Source organism: Neophocaena asiaeorientalis, unplaced genomic scaffold (assembly GCF_003031525.2).
Source record: "Neophocaena asiaeorientalis asiaeorientalis breed wild unplaced genomic scaffold, Neophocaena_asiaeorientalis_V1.1 scaffold105, whole genome shotgun sequence".
Taxonomy (NCBI): domain Eukaryota; kingdom Metazoa; phylum Chordata; class Mammalia; order Artiodactyla; family Phocoenidae; genus Neophocaena; species Neophocaena asiaeorientalis.
The window spans coordinates 4150205-4178055 of NW_020172162.1; the positions used below are offsets into that span (position 1 = coordinate 4150205).

Below are 27851 nucleotides of genomic sequence, written 5' to 3' on the forward strand. Positions count from 1 at the left end.
TCACTGCAAGCAAGGTGGGCGGGGGGCGGGGAGGAAGCACTGGCTCACTTTCCAGAAGAGAATGCAATCTCTAGCCCCTATTGAACTGTCGTCTTCAAACAGCGTGCCAGTTACGGCAGTCTGTGTGTCCGTTTGAGGATTCAGTCAAGGTTTGGCAGGCCTGCTCTTAACAACACTCTGTCTTCTCTTACTTTATGTTGCCATGTTTTGAAAATAGCTTCCATTAGAATACGTATGTGTGTATATCTCCATCCATCATCCATCCAGTGGTTCTATCTGATGAGCCCCTTTACACATCTGCTTTTTAAAACCTTTTAAGGCTTCCTGTATAAACATTGTTCAAACTCTCATGGTTTGGAAATGTGATTTTTAGGAGGAAAGCCCAACAGCACTCAGTTGTGGAGAGTCAAGAACTCTTTGTTGGGGGACCGGAGTCTATGGATTTAGGATTGGTTCTCTCTCAGCCACTTGATTCAGCTGTATGTTCTTTGACAAGTCTCTGAACACTTTCAGGGAGTCAGTTTTCTAATCTATAAAGTGGAAAAAACTGTGCTCCTTCACTTCCATCTCCTCCCAGCCCTCACTATAGGCTGTGGAATGATAGCTGTTGGTTTAGAGGTGGGTACATGATCCAAGCCAGACCAATTGAATCCTTCCCTGGGACTTTTGCCAAAGCCTTTGGGGAAAGTGCTCTTTCTCCAAGTTCACAATCTGTAAAGATGATGTTGACTTGGAGCCAACAGTGGCTATTTCATTGCCTTGTGGAGGGTGAGTCTGTCTGGGAAGTGATGTAGAAACAAACAGAGCCGAGGAATGGAGACAGTGACTGAGTTCAAGGATGACATATAAACCCCTAGATCCAGCTGTGCCTGAGGCCACCACATCCACACTGCAGACTGCTCTGTTTCATGAGCCAATATGTTCCTTTTTCTTTCTCTCTCTTACACTCTTCTTCCTTCCTTGCTTTTTCTTTTCTTTCCTTTTTATCTTTCTTTCTTCTTTCCTTTATTGATTTATTTTGACAGGAACAGTTTATGGTACTTAAGATTAGGTTTATGTCACTTGGAATACTGCAACCAAAAGAGTCTAGTTAACCTACTAGACTTTATGAAATATAGATGAGGACAGGGGGGTAATTTGAGAGCAGACACCTCCTCAGACTCCAGCAAGAAACAAATTTCACTAAAAGCAAGTCTCTTAGTTAAGAAAGGTGTATCCAGTAGTCTTTAATGAAAGAAATGACAAGAGAAGTGGGGAAGCCACAGTAGAGGCCCCCTTCAAGATCCAGAGTGTGGGGAATTCCCTGGTGGTCCAGTGGTTAGTGCTCCGTGTTTTCATTGCTGAGGGCCCAGGTTCAATCCCTGGTCAGGGAACTAAGATCCCATAAGCTGTGCGGCACGGCCAAAAAAAAAGAAAAAGATCCAGAGTGTGAAGTGACACAGGGGGAATGGAGCTGAGGGTGACACGCTCTCCTCGTTTCCTGTGATCCAGTCATTTGGTGTGTGTGTTTATGGGGGAGGGTGTTTGATAGATTAGAACCCAAGGAACCTAGCCTGTAAAGGGGCTTTTCTGTGAGTCATGAAACCTGGTACATACAAACCAAGGGAACACACTGCAGGTCAAGAAAAATAACCAGGCCTGGTGGATAGATGTTCAGGAAAACTAAAGTTGAAGCTACCGAGTACCCCCGTTCTCTCCCTCCATGGACCATTTTCATTCTTCAACAAATACATGGCTGTGTTTCAAGATAAGTAATGTTAGCACAAGAGTTAACATGGAACTTGAGTATGGGCTTTGTAAGGAACATAACAAAGGACAGATGAAGGAAATGGATCGCAAAAGGAACTACCCTCCAAGAATAAGGAGAGTTAAAACAATTGTCCATAGTGTCAAAGAAATTACAGATAATGTTGTTACCCTCTTTTTAAAAAAAGAGGAAAAGAGCTCTTTGTTGGGTTATAAGAATTCAAATTAGAGATTTTAAGCCCATGTAAAGAATGCAGATATGCTCACAGTTCTCAAAAAAGAACGAAAGAAAAATGTATAAACATGGAGAGAAAAGCCACATTAGAAATTAAAAGTGAGAATAAAAGCAGCTGAAAATGCAATCAGACATGGTGGATAAGCTAGAGGAAGTCATACATAAAGAAGTGAATAAGAAAATAGAAAAATGATCAGAGAGATTGAGATAGGTGTGGAAGGAACGGCACTTGCATTCCTGAAGAGGAAAGGCATCCTCGTCCTCCCCCTCCCCCTCCCCGTCCTCCATCTTACTTTGACTAAGTGCTAGGCACTCTTCCAAGTGATTTACACGTATTAACTCATTTAATATTCACAACAACCCACTGAGAATGGCAGAATGAAAAGAAAAATATCAACATAATAGAAGACAGCTTTCTGAAATAAAGATTTGAATTTGAAGCTCAAATGGACACATCATGTCCCAACAAAATTTGATACAGAGTCATCCACACTAAGACATCTCCAGTAGTGCTCAGCACCGGAATACTACCCAGTACATAGTACACACTCCATTAGTAATTGTTGATTGGATGGGTAAATGCGAGAAGGTATCCTATGGCCATCAGGCTGAACAAGCAAGTCACGTAGAAGGAAAAAAAGGCAGGCTGCCTCTGGCTCTGTTAGAGCTCCTCTCGGTGCCACAAGACAGTGGAGTAAGGCTTATGAAGTCCTAAGTACAAGAAGGATAACCCAAGAATTATATTGCCAGCCAAGTTCCTTCAGCAAAAAGGCAACAGACATTTTCAAACACGAATGGATCTGGGGACTGTGGTACTCATGCGCTTTCTAGAAAACTTTTTGACAACAAAACGGTGAGTCAAAATTCAGAACTCAAATGGAGAAGCTATGGTAAAAGCATTCGTGGTGAGTACTGACTTTGTTTTCATACTGAATTAAAGGTAAACAACTCAGGGGCTTCCCTGGTGGCGCAGTGGTTGAGAGTCCCCCTGCCGATTCAGGGGACACGGGTTCGTGCCCCAGTCTGGGAAGATCCCACATGCCGCGGAGCGGCTGGGCCCGTGAGCCATGGCCGCTGAGCCTGCGCGTCCGGAGCCTGTGCTCTGCAACAGGAGAGGCCACAGCAGTGAGAGGCCCGCATACCGCAAAAAAAAAAAAAAAAAAAAAAAAAGTAAACAACTCTGAAAACGATGGTTATGGAACAGAAACCTTGACAGTGTAATATTAGCATAAAGAACCAAAACTGGTACTTGGGAGGAAGTGTGAGTACTAATTGCTTCACTTCATAGTAGGGAATAGATTTGTCAGTAGCTACAGTCTGAAATTGAAATATATAGTTAAAAAAGTGATTTCATCCTGCTAATGTTTTTCATTCTTTTCTTAACTTTAGAGAGATCTTTTAGAAACTAATGTCTCTTGTGAAGACCCATTCATCTGAAGTTCTACAATTCCTTCAGTTTCACCTCAATTTCTGTTTCTCTGTCATATTCAAGTAAAATTTATACTTCATACTTTTTAATTACAATGACACATATGGTATGATCCCATTTATATGTATCTTTTATCTGCCCTTCCCTCCAAGTCATCCTTCTGTTCTTTCATTCTTTTATCTTTTCATCTGAATATATGCAAAATATATCTGGAAGGATGTTTGCCACACATTAACGATATTTATTTCTGGGTGGTGGGATCTTAGATGGTTTTCTAAATCTTCTCTGTACTTCTTATATTGCCTGGCCTTAAAAAATAATATATCATTTTTTCAAAAATAATGAAGTCATTATTCTTTTAAGAAATTAAGTAAATGTGGCTGAGAAACTTTGCATTCGGAAAAGACAGTCATCGATCAAAATGACTTTGTAGAATCCCACCTTATTTGACAGCTTCCATTCGATAAGAATTTGTTGATAAGCAAAGCCCTGCACTAGCAGGGTTGGGAGATACACAAATGGACCCTGTCCATGAGAACCTTACCAGCATGTCAGGCTCTGAGGCTCAAGTGCGGTCCCTAGACCAGCAGCATCAGTATCACGTGGGAGCTTGTTAGAAATGCAGGATCTCACGCTCCACCCCAGACCTGCTGAATTAGAATCTGCATTTTCATAAGGTATCCAAGTGATTTGAATTCACACAAAGTTTTAGAAGCACTGTTCAATGATTGACTCTAATGCTGGAGGAATGAAAGGAGAATTGAAAGAAAGCGCCTTGGGAGTTTAGAGATGAGAGCACCTAACTCTGACTTAAAGATCAGGGAAGGTTTCCTGGGGTCTGTGGAGTCTGAGATGCCCCTTGAGGCTGGTTTTCAATAGAGGTGGGGCTCTGTGTTCTTTGCTAAAGGAGCAGCATAAGCAGAGGGGGGATTTGACTTGGTGGCGGCAGGTTCAAAGAAAGGCAGATGACCCAGTGTAGTGGAAGCATGGGTCCTAAGGCTGTAGACTACGTGGAGTGCTGAGGGGTTCTCGGGAGAGTGACGCTGGCAGCCGCGTGAAGGACGATTGGAGACGGGAGAGCAGTAGCAGTTCTGGTGGGAGATGGTGATGTGTGAGCTGGAGCAGCCCACTAGGACATTGGGATGGAGAGCAGGTTGTGGAAACCGGTGTGTAATCATGTCCACAATAACGCCACGGAAGAGGGTAGTGCCAACAACTCTCCCCTGTTGCTGAAGTACCCGTAGCTGCTGCGGTGAAAAATTACAGCCCTCTTCACGTGAGGCGCCTTGAAACTGGAGCTGTGAAGGTGAAGGGGAGCGTGAAACTGTGGGCTTTTACTCTAAGCTAAGGGAATTTAAGCCTAACTAAGTTAAGCTAATGGGGTTAGCTACAAAGCAGTGTCTAATCAACTTTCTGCATATAGAACTTGAGTAATAAGCAGTTAGTGATCATTGAAAAAGGTACAAGAATATATGCATAATCTTTAAAAATGTATATTTTAAATCTTGGACCACCAACCCAAGGCTATGGTTACCTTTGAGGACTTTATCAAAATTTTGATCTTAGGACCATTCCTTTAAAATCATGTTCTTCAGTTTCACTGTGTTTCTATTTAACCATTTAAGTAGAATTCTATTTTAATGTTAGTTATTAAGACAGTACTAATGTCTAGAAACTGTGTATCTGGTGTTTCAGGCTGTGAAGACATGATAAAGGGATAAATGGTTTATAAACTCTTAAATTGCAGTAAAAAAAATCAAAGAGACTACAAAGCAGGGGCCAGCAAACTAAGGCCCATGGGCCAAATCCAGCCTATTACCTGTTTTTATAAATAAAGTTTTATTGGAACACAGCCACACCCATTCATTTACCTACTGTCCCTGGCTGCTTTCACACTATAGCCACAGAACTGAGTAGTTGTGACAGAGACTGAGTGACTGCAGAGCCTAAGATATTTACTACCTGACTGGAATCTATACAACTTGAGTCTAATTCTAAAAATGAAGTGTCATCTTCTTAGGGCAAGGAAAATGTTAGCTCAAATTTCCTAAACTTCTTTTTATCATATATATCCTTTAAAATTTCCTTTTCCATTTTTTTACATGTAATTTTTTCCCAAATGGAAATAAATTTATTATATATTTTTTCTTAATTCCAAATCCTACTGTTTAGTCTGCTTCTTAATATCTTTTTAGCTATTGCTCCAGAGAAGGAGTCAACAAACTATGGTCCTGGAGCAAGATCTGGCCAGCCATCTGGTTTTTTGTTTGTTTGTTTGTTTTATAGCCCTTAAGCCGAGAATTTTTTTCTGCATTTTAAAATAATTACATTTTAAATGGTTACAAAAGTACCTACATTAATAGCCTCTGTTTTGCCACTTGGCCCACAAAGTGTAAAATATATACTGTCTGGCTCTTTAAGAAAAAGTTGCTGACTCCTGAGTAAAGAACCTCAGTCATAATAATTGGAAGAACTGTCTGAATTATAGCAAAATCTGAATTTTGGAATACTTTTAAAGAAATATACTTTTCTTTCTTTGGAGTGTAAATGATCCAGAAGTAGATGTTACCAATGTGACTGGTGCATGTATGGGCAGTAGTAACTCAGTCAGTGTGTGACGTTGCCTTGGCTATAGAGCTTGGTTCTGGTTGTTCAGAGTGAAAGATGGGACTCTTGTTAATGATTGGGAAGAGAGGACCTTGTTTTTGCTCTGAAACATGTGGGCTACAGCAGAGAGACCTGGGAGTGCCATACCCACTATGCTTTTCTCAGGACTCCAGCCTGATTACAGATGGAACCAGAGGAAGGGCAGAGGTAAGAGAATTGCAGAAAAATGGAGCCAGTGCCCTGATCACACCACAGCTAAAACCCACCCCTAGTGCTTGACTTTTGGATTACATGAGCCAATAAATTCCATTTACTGTTTAAGTCAGTTAGAATCAGGTTTCTGTTATTTGTAGATGAAGATATCCTAATGAAATGGTCTTATTGGGGCTTTAAGAAGGATTTCACAAGAGAGCTTTAAAGAATATTTTCTGGAATTGTTTTATTCTTGGTACATCAAAAGATATTCCAAAAAAATTTAATTATGGTCTTTAACAGCATGGAACAGAAAGCTGAGAAGAAGAACAATTATACTGGATGTTTGAATCAAGATCTAGAAACATTTAATAGGCAGAAACCCTTTGCCAAGTATAACACTGAAATTTAATAAGAAGGAGTCCAACATAGATGGGGGAAATCTGCCTTTAGCTGCATATGGAAGAAAAGGCGAGAATTGACCAACACTGTGATGTGACCACCAAAACCGCTCACGCAGTTTTAGGCTGCATCATTTAGAAGCTCTCCTCTTTGCTCCTCAGGCCATATCTTTAGCTCAGTGCTGGGTTCCAGACAAACTAACACTCACTCTGAGTAACTGAACAGGCTGACGAAGAGATTTGATGAGGAACAGTTGAAGGGACTGGAGTTTGTTAATGAGAACAGTGGTGACAGCCATGATAATAGTAAACACTTGCTGAGTATTTACTGTGTGCCTGGAACTGTGCTAAGCGATTCCACATCACGTTGTTTAATCCTCACAACAGCCTTACGTTGAGGGGCACTGTTATTTACCACCCCCTCATATGCAGATAAGGAAACCAAAGCTTAGGTTAAAAACTTAACCCAAGGTCACACAGCTAAGAAGTGGCGGAACCATAGGATTTAAGCCGTAGGAGATGAACTTAAGTGGTGACCACGACATATTTAAATATTTGAAGGATGGTCAAGAGGAAGAAGTATAAAGATTTGTTTCATAAGTAGAGACAAGATCAATGGGTAGAATTTACAGTGAGACAGTTCTTCTTTGAGTACAAGGGCATCTAGTCTTGAGCAGAGAGGGAATTTCTTTTCTGGATGCCTCTCTCCCCGCTTCATGCTTTCTGTGGGTCCTGAGCTGCACTGCTCCACAGAAACCCTTTTAGGCTTACCCTCTCCAGACCGGACGGTTCTTCCTCCGTCTTCATCTTCCTGGACCTGTCAATCACGCTGACTTTCTCAACATGCTGGACTGCACGAGAGCATGTTTTCTCTGTCTTCTCGCTTTGGACTTCTTTTTCTATTTCTGTCCTTTACTTGTGACTGTCTGAGACAAGGCCGTGTCCTGAGATTCTGGTCTTTGAGCCACTCTTCTGATAACTCTAGTCCCAGTGTACTGCTTTGACTTTTAACGGAGCTCCTTTCCTGATCTCCACATCTCCTTTGCTGATGCTCCGTCTTTCATCAGAAACTCAACATGGCAAAACAGAGATCTGCTTTACCCCTCAAACTGTGCTGCTCTCTCACCTCCCCATTTCTGTTATGGCAACCCTGCTGTCCTGTTCCTCCAGGTCTGCCTTTTCATCTTTCTTCTGCCCGAAATCATCCACTGAATCCTATCAACTTTTCATTTATAGGGTCTCTTGAATTTGTTCCTGCTTCTCCAGTCCCACTATCACCTTCAAAGAATTAGTCCTTGTTACCTCCCGCCAAGTCTCCTAAATACTTTTGTCATCACAGAACTCCAAATCTCACCATCTCCTTGTATAAGAACCTAGGACAGATCCTTATTGCCCATCTAATTGGGCCCATTGATTCAACACAGAGTTTCAGACAGCTGTTCCTGATACCTGCCAGCAGAAACCTATTCCTAAGTTGCTGGCCCTGTGCAGTTACCCCCTTACGCTACCCACCAGGCTTCTCATGTTCCTCTTTACCTTCACTCACGCTACTCCCCCCCACTGAGAGCAGTGTTGTCATTTGTCGGTTTGACTTTTATGCTTTTAAGTCCCACCCTGTGGTCCACTTCTCCCTCTCAGTAATCACTTCCTCCTCAGCATCCCTCTAGTCCTTGTAACCTGCTGAATTTCATGTTCTAGTATTTGATTAGAGAATCCATTAGAATTTTCCATTAAAAAAAAAAAACTTCCTTAGTTCCTCAAAGTAGATTTTAAACTTCTGGGCAATGTCTTATACATTCTTTATCACAGTAACACCCAGCACTGGGCTGCTCAGACAGGTGCTTGTTGACTCGGAACAAAAGAGAGAAAGAATATTGACAATTTATTAAGTTCTTCAAATGTACCAGTCACTGTGCTAAGTAGAGACATTGCCCTCATTTTAAGAAAAGGAAAACAAGGCCAAGAGGTTAAGTAACTTACCAAGGCCACATGGCTGACAATACTTGTACCGAGGATTTGACCCCAGGTAGTTTAGGTCCAGAGCCTGCACACTCAACCACTGTACCATGATGATCACACAGAGGATTAGTGGGTGCCAACCCTGTGCTCTTCTTGAGAACCAGTAAGACCCAGCACTGTCAAGGTTTGGTATTTGATAAGAAGGACCCTTCTTAACCGCCCCTCCAAATGGGGACACACAAATGTGGTATTTACGGAGGCAGCCTCATCACGGCCATGTCCTCAGGTAGGATGGATCAGGGACTTGCATTAGATGCAAACTATCCTGCTTGATTTCAGTAGCTGTTTAGGACCATAATGAAAAGAAAGGCTTGTCTCTGTGGTCCTCAGACTTTCTTATTTGTGGAATTGAAGTCTGGGAACTTCCTTGGCCTTACACCCTGCCAAACTTTTGGTATTCTGCCTTTTCATAGTGTTGACTTTATTTATTTCTGTCTTCTTTGAGATCTCCATTTGCATCTCTACCCTGAGAGTGTTGACGGAAAGGATCCCATCCCCATTTCTTTCTTGGATTGGCCAGAACATTTTGCTACCAGATCTATGATTTTACTGTATATAAAAATAAAGCAATTGTTTCAGAGTATTAAATAATTAGACCCTTTTGGGGAGAGTAACACGATCTTTTCTCTATTGTACGATAAAAGGAAGTGTTAAATCAGGTGTTTTTTAAAAAAGGAAATGTTTATGGAAAAAACGACATTTGGAGAAACGAATCCTTGGGGCAGTAGTCAAAGCCAAGATCCAAGACACAGCACTGAACATTTGCTGCGGGTCTCACTACGCAGGAAGCAGGAGCAGTGGGCAGCCACAGATGTTCATGGGTGACCCTGGCCACATGAGTGTGCATTCTTTATGATTTTTGCGGCAAATATTATATTTGATGGCGAAAATGAAATTTTTGTTGTAAAACTTGCGCTATTATTCTCTAAGTAGTTTTTCTTTTTTACCTTGGAATTTTGTACAGATATTTAAAAGTAAGTGTTTTAAGTATCAGCTCTAGCTAAAGAGAAGTTATGTCCTTCATAGACCATCTCTACATTGTATATAAGTTTCAAAACAAAAAACCCAGGCATATAATCCTGCTGTTGGCCAGCCACCAAATTTTCATTTGAAACACAAAATATTTGTCATCTGGGGACTGCTTGAATTTACCTTCGATTTTTTATCATGTCAAATATTTCTTTAAAAAAATTTTTTTAGAGAATATTAATTAATTTTAAAATTATAAAATGGAGACAGGAGACTTAGTGATTTGGTGGGAAGAGCAGTGAGTTGGAAAAATGAGACGTGGGTTCCAGATCTGACCCTGCCGTGTGATCCTCGCCACATCTGACCAATTTGGGAACAGTCTTCTTGCCTGGAGCACGTGGGTACCAGAGTGTGAGAGAAAGAGGTCTTTTCCAGCCCCTAAACACTACTAGGCTTTTGTGATTCAAGCATACCAGAGTTCTTTCTTACTGCAACAGTGACCTCTTGTGGTGTAGATCCTTAATCAGTTTTTTTTGATTTGCAAAATAAACTTTGGATTTATTTTGTTGTTGTTTCTAGTAGCTGTATTTCATACTGTAAAGCAAATCTGACTTGTCTTTAAAAGATAAATCTCAGTTGAAAACCAGAGGTTGCTTGAAATGAGGTATGGAGTACCAAACTCCATTTCTGGTTTCTTTAGAAATTATATTTAGCCAACTCTTGACTCTTGACACTTACAAAAAGAGAACTGCTTTGGCATTTGTGCTGAGTGTTGTGTGTATTCCTTTTCCTCCCAGGGACCAGGGGAAGAGGCGTTCAGGGGCCTCCTTATGCTCCCGAAGCTCAGACCGGAGCAGGCTAGACACCGAAACAGGTGAGGCTCCTGTGTTCTTAGAGGTCCCCAGCACTCCTTCATCTTATCCTCAGAATCTCCGTCTGTAGGATAATCATTTGCACTAAAGAGGTCTGATGTTGGCTCACTCTTTGAAAATTCCAGGAACTTAGTCCAGCTTGGTCACACATGTCAGCATTTATTTTGATAAATTTTTATTATTTTCACAACAGTCTTAGCACTCTTACCATTACCCAGCTCTAGTGCCTCAAGCATCTGTAGATTACAATCTTAATGACTGCACAGAAATTATTTTGCAAAAGCACTTGGAAGGTTGCAAAACTTGACATCCATATTGTTCGTAAGTTCAGTACTTGAGTCAAAATCATGGCTCCCTTAAATGAAACTATATTAACTATAGGAAATCAGCCCTTTGCAACTTGAACTGTTTGAGAAAGTATATAACAATATAAATCACAGGCTAGAAATGCTACAGAGTGTATTCATACAATGGAACATAGCAGTTAGAAAAATGAACCAGAGCACATTTATAATATTGAATGAAATGACTACAAACATAACATTACATGAAAAAATTAAGTTGGAAAAACAATGACATGTGTTGTTTATGGTTACAGATCTGTGTGGTAAACATGTAAAGTCAAGCATGATAAAAATAATCATTGAATTTAGAGTGGTGGTAACCCCTGGGGAGGGGAATGGATGGGGTAGGCACACAGAGAGCCTTAACAATATCTGTAATGTTTATTTCTTTGAAATAAGGAGGAGAATGAAAATACAGTTAGTATCTGACCAAACTATTTGTGGGTACACAGGTGTTTGTTACCTTCTTCATACTTTTTTTGGTGCACGTGATCTTTTATGAAACCAAATTAATATTCAGTTCAAAAATATTTTATTACCTTCAGAACTAATTTCTTATCAATCAAATGACTTTTGTGACCAGTGGGAATTTCTGTAGTACTCAGGAAAATCTTAGATAGACTGATTTCCTCATCAGCATTGTTGCTAAGCATCTTACGTGTACATGCTAAAAACAGCAGCCAATAAACATTGTGTCAAGTTTTTGTGTCCAGAACTCAAAGCTGCGGTTAAGAACTATAACAACTGAGACAGCAAAATCTTCAAAAACATGCTGAAATTTCTGCTTGACTTACCCAATTTCCTGTTGAATCATAATTTTTATATTTAGCAAACTGTGAACCTAGATGAAAGTGCTTTCTAAATGGGTTGTTGCCCAGGACTGAGACAAACTGTATTTATTTGTCATCTGTGGATCTTAAAAAGTAGTCACATGACTCCAGGCTTCAGTTTCTAGGGTAGAAGCTGGGTTAGTGTATAAAATGGGGTTTTTGTGGAGAGCAGAGTTGGAGGAGATGTGGGAGGCGAAAGGCCATAGCCGGACACCACTGCTTGCACAGGGGTTCCTGGGAGAGGGTTGAAAGCAGACTTACACCACAGTGTCTGGCAAACTTCTGTTCTGAGAAGAAACAAATCTCAGAAACATTCAGAAGGGCCTACGAGGGCCTTTCCTTTCCAAAGGCTAAATAAACTGCTCTGTGATTTCTGGCTCACCCCTGTAATTCAGCTCTTCCTGGGGTGAACATGTTATCAGTTTTGTTTGTCCTGACAAACGGTTTGATAATCGTGGTTTCTCATAGAGCGGTCCTGCTAAAGAGCATGTCGCATAGAAGGTGAAAAGGCTGCTTTGAACTGATTGGACTTGAGGTCTGTATTTCTAATAAATTTAAGTGTGTCATAAATAGTCGTCTATTATATTTTTTGCCTGGCTTATTATCTCCTGGCTTTCCCCTTGCCTTGATATACGTTGAATTTATTCACATACTTTGGACTTTGACTATGTCTGATACCTGGGAATATGAGCCACTATGGCTTTTTCATATTGCTTGAATAGTCATGTTTACTTTTAGGATCCATAACCATGATTTATCAATGTGAGGGAAGATTCATAAAAGTAATAATCCAAAAGATGGAGATGGTGGTCTGCAATCCTTTTCCTGCAATTCTGAAACCCCAAAAGCTCTGAAAGCTGAAATACTGCACAAACTCACTGAGCGACCATGCCTGACCCGCACTGATGGGAGGCCAGTTATAGTCTTTGTTTCTTTAGTGTGAGTATTCACGTGTTTTGCTGCAGGGTGCTGCCTCAGGAGACCCCGCTGGTGGTGGTATGTCATGCAGTGTGGGCACCATATTGCCTTACTCAAATTCAACATTTTCTGAATCCCCAACCACGTCTGGTCCCAAAGGTTTTGGCTGAGGGGATTGTGAACTGATATGGACTGGTTTTGTCCTAAAGACAATTCAACTATGTGTTTTGGTGAATTCTTCCTTCGGGGTTGGGCAGATTCTGTGCAACCTTGCTATTAAAACCATTGACCGCACCTACATTGTTTAATAACAGCTTTGTTGACATCCTTTCTATCTGCTTTGGCTGCTCAAATGCTCTTCATGCCCAGTGTGCATCGGCCCCTCTTGATATTAGGAAGGGTTGATAAAAGCAAGCCTGGACTCACAGCAGCTGGGGGTGGCCGTTTCCAGGACGGAGTGTCAGGGAAAGGCCTGTACACTGGGGGGGAGAGCTGTCCAGGTTCTCCTGGGTGATATCACCACTGCTTGGAAAATTTAATATGTGTTGTGTATTTTTTTCTCAAGAGTAATACAAGTACATGAGAGGTTTGGGAAAATACAGGAGCACATAAGAGAAGATAATAACCTGTAATCCCATTACTTGGAGATGCTCACTGTTACCCCATTTTACAGAGGGAAAGTGAAGCAACTTGCCCAGAGTCAGCTAGTAGGTGACAGAGCTAGGAGTCAAACCCAGACAGTGACTCTAGAACCAGTGCTCTTAGCAGGCTTCCCTGGTCAGCTTGTCTTGGTTTTGAGTTAAAACACCCTAAAAATATACAAGCCACACACCCTTTCACTACTCTATCTCTCTCTGCAGAACCTTCTGATTGCCCCTATGATTTCTAACTCTCCGTGTGACATTTTTAGGGTCCAGGCACCCACTGCGGGGGCACTTATTTGGTACCAGGTCTGCTCTAAGCAGGCACGGACTCCCTGAACCAGTATAGGCTGGGTGCCAGGTGAGGGCCTTAGGGGGTGGCCTTCAGAGAAGGAAGCCTGAGGATTTTGTCTGTAGCACTGCTGCTTAGTGCCCAGCACAGCGGTGCCCCCTCCGGCTAGACTGTCAGTGTTTTAGACCTGGAGATCTTGCCTGTATGAAATGTAATCATGATTTGCAGTTTCTAATGTGATTTACATTTCTCCCCAAAGTTACCTTCTAGTTTTCCTGTTTGCTTCAGGCAGAATGGCCCTGAAGAGGTCAAGTGCAAGGGCTCTGGAGCTCTATGACCTTGGGCAGGTCACTTAATAACCCTGAGCCCCACTTTCTTCATCTGGAACATAGTGACAGTTTGGGGACCTCCTCATAGTGTGACAAAAATTAAATACAGGCCTGCTAGATCTAAAGTACACAAGCTGTGGGAGCTGTTACTCTTCCACAGCCTGCATCCTCAGGCAGCATCTCTTCCCGGTGATGTGGTGACATCATACAGCCCGATACGCTTCAGACAGTGATGATCTGTTTGTTGGTTTTTTAATCAGGGAAGTGAAATCCATATTGATTGAGTGTTACTAGATGCTAGGCACTGGGCTCAGAGCTTTGCCTATATCATGTCTTTGAATTCTCATAACCCTGAAGGCAAATATTTTAATCTCTGTTTTGCTGATGAGGCTCAGAAAGGATAAGAAACCAGACCCCTGTCACCCAGTGCATCAGTAATGGAGTTGGGATTTGAAATGAGATCTGCCAGCACCCAGAGCTCGGGCTTCCCACTGCCCCACACAAAGCCACGGGCGTGAACAGCACTGGCCTCACAATAATGTGGACATTTTATTTTCTATAGGAAAGATAGTCCCTGCAGGCCTCCCTTTCAGAAAATTTTTCATTAAACATTTTCAAAATCCTTATTCTTTTCATATCGATAGTTTTCTATTTATTTTATATTACAGAGGGATACGTTTAAGTAAAAAAACAAACAAACAAAAAAACAACTCCAAACTCTTTGCCACACTGATAATAATTTCAACATTTACAAAGCTGAAGACTTTATGCAGTATCCCAGAGTTTAAAGTTCTGATTTCTTTACATTATCTTATCTGAGTTTAATTTGGGATGATTTGATTAGAAGAAATGTAGTTCTAATTAGAATTAGTTGGGCTTGGGGGGCAAAGCGTAATGTAATTCTAGAGTTTGTTAATTATACGGATGGGTAACACAGTCTCATGGCGGTGCTCCAGTTATAACTCCTTTTTCATGGCTCTTTCTCCTCTTCTGGGTTTTTATTGCAGACTCAAAACTCGACTTGCAAGAAAAAGATACAGAAATAGAAGTAGGTGAAGTCTTTTGGAATACAAGGATCGTACCGATTTTGCGTGAATTAGAAAAAGGTAAAAAAGAAAAAAGTTGTTTTACATTAAAAATATCTGCACTTATTTATATGTTCCTCATTGCCCTGATATTTTCAGCATACTTTGACTATCATTTCTGTGAACATGTTCAAAAACAAATGAAGTCATCTATTTTATTTACCCAGTAATGTATGTATTAGATGTTATCAATACATGTAAACTTAATTTTCAATGAGTAAAATTATACTTTAAATGCAGCAAAAGAACCTACTTCTGAAATTCCCTTTGGAATATAAATTATCACCTCCTCTTCCCAAGGAAATGCCAGTTTGAACACTGTAGAGTGGCAGTTCATGAAAAACGGTGAAAAATTAAAACATTTCAGGCCTCTGAAACCCTAAGTCTCATAGACTGGCATCCTTGGCAGGTGTGCCTGTGGTTTTCTAGATCCAAACATATACAGTCGGCCCTCCATGGCTACAGGTTCCACACCCACAGATTCAACCAACTGCAAATGGAATTTTGATCTGTGGTGGTTTGAATTCGAGGACGCAGAACCCGCGGATGTGGAGGGCCGACTACACTATGTCATTTTATACAAGGGACTTGAGCATCCATGGATTTTGGTATATGCAGGGGTCCTAGAACCAATCCCCTGTGGATCCTGAGGGAGGACTGTATGTCCTCTTTCCTAAGGTTGAGCATGCATGTCAGGGAGGCCACTCAGAACAGGAAGTGGCCTGGGATATGCCCAACCCTTACACTCTGGAATGCCCCAGCAAGGAAGGCTCACAACCCATGGGTCTCTGCCAAGGTGACCTATGGAAAGCTTGACCTATGGAATGCCCACCCCCCATCCCACCTTCTGCCCCCTTGCTGCTCCTCAGGGATTCCACTTCTGAAGTTGAAATGGGCTCCTCTGGAGCTGCAGTCCTGGCCCAGGGCCGAGCCCAGTGCCTGGCCCACAGCACACATGAGGCCCTCACTAACAACTGTGGAATGAGTGCTCCTTGGATGAGCGAACCAGCATGGTAGCCACTGGAAGAAGCCCTAGGAGAAGCAGGGTAAATGAGTCCTTCCCACCAACGAACCAGGGAAGTTGTGCAAAAGACCTACTTCCTTAAAGGTTCAAATGACCTCACGCCTCCTGGGCTCTCTGATGGCGCTTGGCAGTGTTGCTGGTTAACGTGGGAGCCCTGGATGGGGTTTCTGGTCCTGGTGCTGCTAACGAAGCAGATGGCTGGGAATCACCTGATCTCTGTGCGCAGAGGTGCTCTCACCTGCCAGGTGAGGCATAGCCGAGGCTAGAACATCACCAAAGTCCACTGCAGCTCAAAACCCTGAGAATAAGACCATGATGAATTTGTTCCCCCTAGGGTCAGTCATTTTCACCCTCATGATAGCCTGATTAACATTGGGTCCTTTATTTTAGGAGATGTGCCTAAAAACTAATGGGAAGAGCAATCAATCTGGGCAAAGGTAAAAGAAAAAAACATACCAGGAGGAGCACAGTGGGGAGGATAGGGGCAGCACAAAGGCCTGTCTTGGAGAAAGTCTTCAGCTTGAAGGATTTTAAGAGGGTTCTGAGGGCTCTGTCACCACAGGTACTAACAGAGAAAACTTAGCAGGAGTTTGGGATTTGAAATGTGGATGAATCTCCCTTCTTGGGGGATTATTAAATGCTGAAGGATGACATCTCTTCCACAGACAACTTTAAGAACAAGTGGTGGTAGGACTAGGTTACTTGACCCTTTGAGATCTTTCCTTCCTCCCTTCCCTCCCTCCCTCCCTCCCTCCTTTCTTTCTTTGACTTTTTATTTTGACCTAATTTCAGACTTTTAGAAAAGTTGCAAGAATAGTACAAAGAAATCCTGTATGCTCTTCCCCCAGATTCCAAAAATATTAACATTTTACCACATAAGCTTTATCATTCTCTCTCTCCCTGCCCGCCTCTCTCCCTCTTGCTCTGTTTTTCTGTACACACCCCCCCAATACACGCACACATTGTCTTTTCCCCTTTTTTGAACCGTTTGAGAACAAATAGCCATCATGATACCCCATATCCCTAAGTACTCTAGCATGTATTTTTAGAAACAAGGGCATTCTGTTACGTATCTGGAAGTTACAGACCTTATTCAGATTGTGCCCGTTATCCTAATGATTTCCTTTATAGGAAGAAAATACAGTTGTTTGTCATGTCTCTTTCAGGATCTTGATGTATTTGAGGAGAAAAGGCCAATTATTTTATAGACTGCCCCACAAATTGGGTTTGTCTGGTTTGTTCTCACCATTGGATGCTTGTGAGGTGTTTGGGGCAGTGTGCAGCACGAGTGGTGCTGTGTCCTTCCCAGTGTGTCCTATCCGGACGCACGTGATGCTGATTTGGTCCTTTACTGGTGACGTGGACTTCGATCACTTGGGGAAGGTGGTGTCTGCCAGGCTTTTCCACTGTAAAATCACTGTTTTTCACTTTCTAATGAATAGGTATCTTATGGGGAGAAGTTACTTTGAGTCTGCCTTGCTTTCCATTACTCATCAGACTTTCACCCACTAGCTTTAGCCCCTTAAGGATCTTGATGGCTCTTAGATTCAAGCTGTCTTTTGAGGCTACATGGCAGTTCTAACAGACCAACTGGTAGAAAGAGGCAATTTGATCAACAGTTTAAAATTTGACCCGGGAGCCTTCCTTTTTAATTTCTTGTAAGCTAAAACAGCTACTCTTAAGTAGAACCCACCAGGCTGAAGAGTTTGCGGAGGGAAGTATTAGAAAAATACCTTGACGTCTACCCACTGCCACAGAGTAGCCCTCAGCCTGGACTTGGGCTTTGTGAAGAAACTGCCAGTAACAGAAGAATAAAACAACAAAACAAAACTATTTCTTACAGTAGAGCTCAGGTTTTTCCCTTTATTTAAAGTTAGTCGAAGTCATTTCCCATCAATTCATTTATTTAAGCGCGTAACTGAAAGGCATGGAAGGTTACTTAGCTATTGAGGTTTAAAATTTTTTCTTAGATGTTATTGTTGAAAAGAGCTAAAAATGGCCTGAGTCATTTCCTTCTGCAGGCGCACACTTCCTCTATGCGGGCTTTCAAGAGCACATTATGGTATTTGTTTAAGATTGGTTTCCTACTTTTAAATTTTGTGATGGAATCTATCAGAGATAATATTTTTCAACTGAATGCCTTATACCTTGGATCCTTGTATTCCCCTCCTGTTCTAGTTTGTGTGCTACTTTTCTTCCTTGTATGCCTGTTGGTAGGGCTACCACTTGCAAAAATTGCTTTCCTCAGAATCCCAATTATAAAATGAAGTGGTCTAGGTCTCCCGTTTCCTAACTAAAGTCTTCTTTTTATTATCCTCTTTGCTAATACGCACCTCCAGATAATGGTGGATGTGGTGACATTTTGAGATTTTGTTCCACTTGCACCTTCCTCTCTCAGATAATGAGCATTATTCTCATAGGAAAATGTTGATCAGCGTTTTTATCAATAGACATACTAGAAAATGAATCTGCATTGAACTACATTATAGGCTGTCAGTACAGTATTTTCACTGCACCATGCACTATCGGTACAAAGATGTGTCAAACATGGTTCCTACTCACTTAGCATGACATCTATTTGAGGGCATTGGGCATGTAACACAACATGCATATATATGTGAAAAATAACAGTATTTGTTGAATGTTGCATGGTGCACCTTTTCTAGAGGAGCCAGAAAGTAAACAGAGCCTTGAAGGACCAAAATCAGTAGGGACGAGGGTAAGGAGAACATTCTGGGCCCTTGGAACTGTGTGGCGGAGGGTCGACGGCAGAGTCGTGAGTGGAATGCTTCTGGGGCCCTGAGCAGAGCATTGGTGGGTGGCTCATCAGGAATAAAGGAGAGCAGCTGAGATAATGCAGTTCCACTTCTCAATACACTCTTTGAAAGGCTGTGTGTTTTAGATAAGCTAACTGATTAGTAAAGAAGTCAACATGGTAGGAGATGGAGCAACAAAATGGAAAAAAAAAATAAGGTAGATGGAAATGATAAGAAACGGAAAAAAAAAGAAACATAGTTCAGGAATTTGAAGATGTCTGGGGAACTAATTATGGGGTTTTACTTAACACCTTCTGTGTTTGACACACTTGTAAACTTGACCTCAATGAGTAAGTTCTGCTTTGCTCTCTTTGCCCTGACAGAAGAAAACATTGAAACGGTTTGTGCTGCTTGCACACAGCTTCACCACGCTTTAGAGGAAGGAAACATGCTTGGAAGTAAATTTAAGAGAAGAAGTATTCTCCTGAAGACCCTATATAAACTTGTTGATGTTGGCTCAGACTTGCTGAGCCTTAAACTTGCAAAAATTATTCTAGCAGTAAGTTTTTCCTTCCTCTGGTCTCGTAGACTGTAGCATGTAAAAGTTCTGTTTAATGCTTTATTTGTAAATATAACAAAGGTGATTAGAAATGCAGTGTGTTTGTTTAGAATCTTGAAAAAAAATTAAGGTGGTAAACTGACATCCCAGAATTTTGACCAGAAAGTACCATCTAAGGAACTAAGGCCGAGTACAGATAAAATGTTCAAATAAACGCTTACACATGGACTGTGGCAAGGTTTTTAAAAAAAAAAGTGACAATAGGCAAACACATTCAAAACAGTTGTTCAGGTAACCTGACTGGAGATCAGTATCGGAGAGCAGACTGTGGTTTCTGCCCTACGGTTTCTGCTGGGTGCTTGGTTCTATCACGTGATTTAATAAATAACTTCAGATAACTTGGGCTGTGGTCATAGTGGCCAGGTGCTTTATGAGGCCGCGTGAAACAGAACCAGCTGCTTGGTGGTCATAGAAGGCTCCTGTGAGGTGTTAGAAGAAAAGGCCAGACACCTTTAATGAAAGTATGTAGAAGCTCTGTCTCAAACAAAATGATATCATTGTTTGAGGGCAGCCCTTTGTTGTCACAGCCATAAACAGTTGGAACCAAAAGATAAGACACAATTATTATAGACCGTTCTAAGAGAGCCGCTAAAACAAATGAATGAAGCTTTGTTTACCTGGTTTCATAAAAGTAAAAGCTATTAACACCCGTAATTCATATAATTTAAAATCTTAAAGTACACAGTGAAGGTAAGTGTTGGCATACTTACTCATAGTTTAGTAAGGGTGCCCTCTATTTCTTACTTTGAAGCATTTCATAAAGCAGAATATTCTGACTACACATTCCATGCAGTGTTTTGGAGAAGTACGTTCTTATTTAGCTGCCACCCTAAACTATTCACCCTCTTTGTAAAAACTGTGATATGATACGTGATGCAGAAAGCAACATTTCCTTGAAATAATGATTTCAGTAGTAGTTTAATCACATCTCATTGATGAAAATGGATCAGATTTAATGAAACGGAAAGACCATAAACCACAGGGAGGATTTAAAGTCAGAAGTTATAAGTAGAGATGAAAAGATAACTGCACGCTTGCCCAGTTCCTTCTCCAGCCCTGGATTTGGGGCACCTCCTGGCCCAGGAGACCCCAGTGTGAGGCTGGAGGGCTCTACTGGTGTAGCTGCCCTGGGCTGGACCCAAGCAACCAGCTGCCCAACCTCTGCCTTTGTTTTTCATCCTAGGCATTGTGCTCTATACCAAGTAAGTAAATAAATAAAAGAGAGAAAGGAAGAAGGAAAATGCCATGAATTTGTTAATGCTCTGCAGAGAAAATGTCATCTTGGTTATTAAAGGTGCCATTCAAATTAATTATATACATGGCACAATTTAAATATTTTAGGGCAAAAGGCTGCGATCTGCCAGGCAGTGAACACATTCTGAACGAAACATACGTTTAGATAAAGCCCTTTCCATGACACTGACCACCTGGCTGAATTGGGCAAGACCGCTAGGCTACAGTCCAGAGTGCGGAGGTGGGTGGGCTGTCCTTTTTGATTGAGTGTAGATGGCGGCCAGGATCGACCAACAAGTCCCACTTCCCATCTGCCACGTGAATCTTCTGTAATGCTCCAGGCAAGACATTGCTTCCCTTAGACCTTGGTAATGGGGTTCTATGTAAATTTTTTTTTAAAGGACATCATAAAAAGCTGTTGAAGAAAAAAAATTTGACAAAAAACTGAAGATAATAGGAGTAAATTTTTTTAAAATAACTTCTGCTAAGATTTTATCTACCAGTTTAATATTATAATTCAGACATTTAAAATTATTTATAGTTAAAAAAAATCCAGTGAGTTTAATGTTAGTTCTGATTTCTTGCATTCTTTGGTTAAGTGGGGTTTGCCAGATAGCCATTTTCATTTTAACCTTTGTATCCAAAAAATCTTACAAAAATATATCTGCCTATTTTAAGATTTTTTAAGAGTACAAACATATATACAGTGTGAAAGCAACTACATTCAGGAAGGGAAGACAATCTAACATCCTATACAGGGGGAAAAACAGAAAAGAAATAGCAGTATGTCAACAGTGACTATATATAGTGGCAGTGTTATGAGTGATTTTTAAACTTCCCTTTTCTTTAATTTTCCAAATTTGCTTTAAATAAAATAAACTCCTATGTTTAACATAAAGGTGAACTACCCCACTGCAAGAGCCTACTTTGTGCCAGGGAATGAAAGTGAATAAAATAACCCCTGCCCTGCAGGCTGGCCATGTAGCAGGAGAGACAGAGAGTAAACACTTGAAGTGCTAAAGGGGCTGATGAGCACTGTGGGAAAAAAATAAAGCAGAGTAAAGGGAATGGCCTGTGTTGGGGCAAGTGCTGTTTTATACAGGGTAGTCTGTATTCCTTGCATATAATTTAATGTTTTATTGTCTTTTTTTGTCTCAAAGTCATAATTTTACAGTTACCAAAAGAGAAGGTATAGGAATTTGCTCTGAATGTAAACTGACCTTATAGCAGGCCTGGAAATGGTGGGGTTTGTTGGGGTTTTTTTTTAATGAAAACTCTGATACCAGGTGTTCTTTTTTTGTTGTTGTTGTTTTCTTTCCCACTTTTCACTAAAAATGTAAGTCTTGGAGTGGGGAGTGTGGTTAGTTGTATTCATTCATTTATTCAACAAGTTTCACTAAGTACATAGCAGATGCTATGTTCCACATGTAGAAAGAGTAACAAATCATGGTTTTGACCTCAAAGGCTCATAATGTAGTGGAAGATTGCCAAGAGATTAAAATATATTCCCAAATATAAAGGGCAATATATATTTCCATTGATGCAGATTCTTTTTCTCTCTAGTCAGCTTTTTTTCCCTAGGTTTTTAAACAACGTTTTAAAAATACCTAAACATTGAAAACATTTTTTTTAAGTTTCCATTTCCTTTTTTCATCCTGAGAACAAAGAATTTCCATTCTGCCACGTGTGACAGTTTCTGAGCCTTCCATAACAGAGCTTCTCAGACTTGAATGTACACACGATCCCCTGGCAAAGTTGTAAAATGCAGGTTCTGGTTCAATACGGCTGGTGGGGCCTGAGATTCTGCATTTCTAATACACACCCAGGTGATGCTGAGATGAGATGACATGGCCTGTCTGAGGAGCAGACTCTTCAGTTGCAAAATGGGAATGACTACAGCTAATTTGCAGGGTTTGCTCTGAGATGTCATGAAAAGCACCAGAGCAGAGGGTCAGACAGAAGCTGCTCCATGAATAATACTCACCTCCCCCTTTCTCTCCAGCTCGGGGCTGACCACGTTCACCTTGGTATTTCCTACAGCAAACAGCACAGTGCCTGGTACACAATAGGAGCTCAATAATATTTGTGGATCAAATATAGAATGAATCTTTTAAAAATATGTCTGACAAATTCCATTATCTTTTTTTTTTTTTTACTAGCTGAAAACTCATTAATAAACAATATTGAGGGCTTCCCTGGTGGCGCAGTGGTTGGGAATCCGCCTGCCAATGCAGGGGACACGGGTTTGATCCCTGGTCTGGGAAGATCCCACATGCCGCGGAGCAGCTAAGCCCGTGCACCACAACTACTGAGCCTGCGCTCTTGTAGCAGCGCATGGTCTCTAGGCATGCGGGCTTCAGTAGTTGTGGCCCTAAATAAATAAAATTTAAAGAATAAGTAAACAATATTGAAGATATAAGGATACTTTTTTTCTAAAGGAATTTTTTCTTTTTTTTAGATTAATTATTTTTGGCTGCGTTGGGTCTTTGTTGCTGCACGCAGGCTTTCTCTACTTGGCGGCGAGCAGGAGCTACTCTTTGTTGCGGTGCGCGGCCTTCTCACTGCGGTGGCTTCTCTTGTTGTGGAGCACGGGCTCTAGGCACGTGGGCTCAGTAGTTGTGGCTCCAGAGTGCAGGCTCAGTAGTTATGACGCACGGGCTTAGTTGCTCCGCGGCACGTGGGATCGTCCCAGACTAGTACTTGAATCCGTGTCCCCTGCGTTGGCAGGCTTATTCTTAACCACTGTGCCACCAGGGAAGACCCTTTTTTTTAAGGATACTTTTTAATTATAAAATAATGACCTATATGCCATCCTTTTCACACAGATATATTTATTTGTTCAGATGACCTCATTGCTACAAATATATTCTACACTCTTGCAATGAGGGCACATGGTGTTTCCATCTTACAGTAGGTTATGTCTTCTTATGCATGGTGCTCACTGTTACACTTTTGTGATGGCTTAATATGAATAGTATTGATGTTCCCCAATTTATTAAATTATTCTTAAATGTTGGGCATTTAGGATTTTTTATTTTAACTTTTACTACTTTACATAAATATGCAGCTAATTTAGACCATTTGATTCAGTCCTCCTATACTGTGTTTTCTTTTTAAAGAGTATACTTCCTTATTGCTTAATTTACTTGAATATTTTTCTGTGATTTAGAAGGTAATTTTAACCTTTGAACGTTACTTGCGATTTTCTCAAAGCATTCCAGAAATAGGCTTAAATATTGTAATAAATACATATGTATTATCTAATCAAAGAATATTACTTTTTCATTTTATTTTATACAAATGATAAATATAATTGTACCTTTCCCCTTTCTTTTCTTTCCTTCACCTCCATGATGTATTCTTTTCTAGGTTAGTTTAATCTGAAATTTTAGTATCCATCTTCCTTTACTTTTGTGGAAGGCGATTACTCCATTTAATTAAATTTATCAACATCAGCCCCCCCTTTTCCTCATATATTCTTTGAAAAATAATAATTTCACATATAAGCATGAGACTTTATGAAGTAAGAAATAAAGGCTTATCATTAAAAGGTGCTTACTCTAAATATCACTTACATTGTTTACTATAAGTGAGTTAATTAGATACCATAGTTGGCAAATATGAGGCCAAAACTTTTGAAAGTTGATTTCCTTGGAACTTTTATTTATGTTTTAAAAATTCTCTTGCCGCACTTTTTAAATTAGGTGTTTATGTTTAAAAATTATGGCATATCTTTATTCCCCTGCAGTGGAAATGTGATTTCTTTCTCTGCAGCTTAAAGTGAGTGGAAAGAATCTTCTTAATGTCTGTAAGCTTATATTTAAAATTAGCAGGAGTGAGAAGAATGATTCTCTGATTCAAAATGATGGCATTCTGGGTGAGTATTATTCAGCACTACCATTGAGCAAATGTTGTACTTGAGTATGAATGAAAAGTTTGGAGAGCAAAGTTATAATTAATGATAACTGGAATATTTTATTTTCTCATAATATGCAGAAGTTAGGTGATGCCTGTTTTTTCTCTGTCCTCTATGTTTTCCATGTTTCACTTAATGTATCCTTTGGAACCTAGGAGGATAGCCTGCTATTTTTTTTTAAATGCCTGTAGTAATAATATATAATTTATAAAGTGGTTCCTATTTAAAAATTCATTTCCTAGTCTTGGTTTTATTACTAGAAAAAATACATTTAATAGTGTTTGACATAATTGAAATGTTTGATCTTTTGATATAGTAGGAATGATTAGAACTGGGAAAACATCTATAACTGTTGTATAAAATTGACATCAGTGTGTCAAATGTGTTTCAAATATGTAGGTAGAGGAGTTTTAATACATTCTAATTATCTAGCTAATAATGTGTAATTCTTTATATACCCTTAAATAATTAAGATGCTTAAATAGTTACCTAAACAGAAATCTTTTATGAATTAGTATTGTTGATCTAAGGGAAGGCAGCAACATGGAAAAGGCTTTAAGTCCTCTTTTTGCAACATAGGATAAATGGTCTTCTTCTTTCTTTCTTTTTTTTTTTTTTTTTTAATCCCAGCAGACAGGGACAAAGCCAGTACTGAAAGAAATTTCTAACACTGAATCAGCTCATTGAGAGTAAGAGACTAAAAACAAAGAAAGGTTCTGACAGATGATCACATTGACATTAATAAAAATTAATGTGAGATAGGCATGTTTAACTTTATCAGAGCTGCCTGGATTAATCCTAAAACCTAGTACTTGTATGTTATTTGGATGGATGTTCTTTAAGTTGTCTTGGGAAAGGGTGGATGTTATATTTGAAGCACCCCTTTCTACTGTTGAGATACTTTTAAAAGTTCCTATCTTGATTAACTTTCCATTCATACAGCAACCAGTATATTCTTAAAGGTTTGTTGAAATTTAACTCTTAAATTGCTTTGATTATTAGTTATTCTATAATAACTCAAACTGTTTGTAACCAAAAATAAAGTTTGGCAAATATTAATAAGGGGCAAGGAATGGTGGCCTTCCCTGGTGGCGCAGTGGTTGAGAGTCCGCCTGCTAATGCAGGGGACACGGGTTCGTGCCCCGGTCCAGGAGGATCCCACATGCTGCGGAGCGGCTGGGCCCGTGAGACATGGCCGCTGAGCCTGCGTGTCTGGAGCCTGTGCTCCGCAACGGGAGAGGCCAACTCAGTTAAAAGAACACTTTCTTATTTACATATAATAATCCCATCTTTTTGCTGTCATTACTGTTACAGAGATTTGTCTTAGCTAAAAGTAAGCTTTCCTGTTTATGCCATGTGAGCAACTCTTCACAAGCATTTGAATGTAGGTTCTGGCTAACATTTTACAAATCGTATTTGATGTTCACATACAAGTGCTTTAATATCTCTCTTTCCAGCTGTTCTACTCATCTATTTGTAATAATTCATCTTTTTGACAGAATCATTATTGGAGGTCCTGAGAAGTGAAGAGCTGCAAGCTAACACCGAAGCTTTCTTATACTGCATGGGGGTGATCAAATTCATTTCTGGAAATCCAGGATTTCTTCATGAAATGATTGGCAAAGGTGCTGTAGAAATATTGATGAATTTGATGACACAAATAAACGAGAACACCAAGAAGTCTGGTACATGTTTGCCTAATTCAGGCCACTTGTTAGTCCAAGTAAGTATTTTACTTGAAAGAGCTAGACGTGTAAAGTTAGTCTTCACGTTGTCTAATGCCGCTTACCTGCCAGTGGGTGTAACGGGAAACAGTTGGGCTGTTACCTGTAGCCAGGTGAGGGTGCCCAGCCTCGGGGATCAGGGTGGCAGCCCTAGCCACACCTCTGCCCCGTGTGTGCCCATTTCCTCTGGAAAGGCTATTCCATAGCTTTTCACGGAGCATGTCTCCAGCATGTAGACATCTATTTCCACTACCCTGCAGAGAAAGCAAGACTGGAAGAATGAAAAATCAGCACCTCTTCAAAACAATTGCATGTTATAATCAGAATTTTAATAGGCAGAGTGTTAACTTTCAGAGTTTAAGACAGGTCTAGCCTGGAGATTGTTCATGAAGATTGGTAGCTTATATCATAAATATTGTATCTACAGTAAAGAAAACAGAATTTAATGACACTGAGTGGACAGTTGTTGAGGGCGTGTGTAGACGGCGGTAGCAAAGCCAGATACATTTAGTATGACCAGGGCAGGAAGAAAAAATGTGTTATGTGTTAGAGTTTCATTACTTCTTTTGCGGCAGATTAAATTTCATAGTTGAATTATTTTCATTGGAGCTGCTTCAGGTCTCATATTCTTCTTTAAAAGAGATTTTACTCTTTAATAGCATTTGTATATCAGATAATAGCATCTTTGGTGTAATAATTGATGAGATTTGAAATGTGCTTGTCAGTTAATGGGGCTTGATCAAGGACTGCGTGCTCGAAGCCTTGGGGAAAGTGTGCTAAAAATTAGATTTAGGCCCTGCCTTAAAGATGCTAAAAGTGTATATGATAATTATTAATTTTGGACTTTGTGGTCTGTCTCCATTTCAAAAAAGACTGTGAAAACCTCCTTTAGTTATGAGTGATTCAAAATTCTACTGGATGTGTCATCTTTTGGCTAGGGAGACTTAAGTAACATTATTTTCATGCTGACAGTGTTATGGAGTTATTTAAATTTTTCCCTCAATGAAAATAGTTATTTGGGTTATATAATTATTATGTTTCTTGTTAAAATGTAAAAAAAGAAGTATGAGAAAGAGTATAAAAATCACCTGAATTATTTTCACCCTTAGATAATCCACCTCCAACATTTTAGTAACCATTCTTCCATGCATTTTACATGCATATGTATTATATACACTTATATAGGTATAATTTTATATAATTCTTGATTTTTATCATGAACTTCCTCTTTCTAAGAGTTTTTTTTGCTTGTTTTCCGTCACCCTCTTTTCCTCCTTGTTTCTCCTCCTGGTTCTCCCTGTTAGCCAATATTGTTCACACAGATGTGCTCAGCACCTTTTAATACACTCATAGGTTTTCTTTTTTTTTAATATAAATTTATTTTTTTTTATTTTTGGCTGCATTGGGTCTTCATTGCTGTGTGCGGGCTTTCTCTAGTTGCGGTGAGCAGGGGCTACTCTTCGTTGAGGTGCGTGGGCTTCTCATTGAGGTGGTTTCTCTTGTTGCGGATCACATGGTCTAGGTACGTGGGCTTCAGTAGTTGTGGCATGTGGGCTCAGTAGTTGTGGCTTGCGGGCTCTAGAGCGCAGGCTCAGTAGTTGTGGTGCACGGGCTTAGTTGCTCCGCAGCATGTGGGATCTTACCGGACCAGGGCTCAAGCCCATGTCACC

General features: G+C 40.4%; 1 protein-coding gene across 2 annotated transcripts in view; it reads left to right on the forward strand.

The window, feature by feature from the left end:
• The window catches only part of ARMC2 (armadillo repeat containing 2), a 141948-nt gene that overhangs the window by 61282 nt on the left and 52815 nt on the right, over positions 1–27851 (forward strand). For both annotated transcript variants that reach the window (XM_024755285.1, XM_024755274.1), the window contains exons 6-10: positions 10396–10472; positions 14832–14930; positions 19073–19248; positions 24316–24418; positions 25957–26180. In XM_024755285.1, the coding sequence (XP_024611053.1) occupies positions 10396–10472; positions 14832–14930; positions 19073–19248; positions 24316–24418; positions 25957–26180 (679 nt within the window). The remainder of the gene's footprint in view (positions 1–10395; positions 10473–14831; positions 14931–19072; positions 19249–24315; positions 24419–25956; positions 26181–27851) is intronic.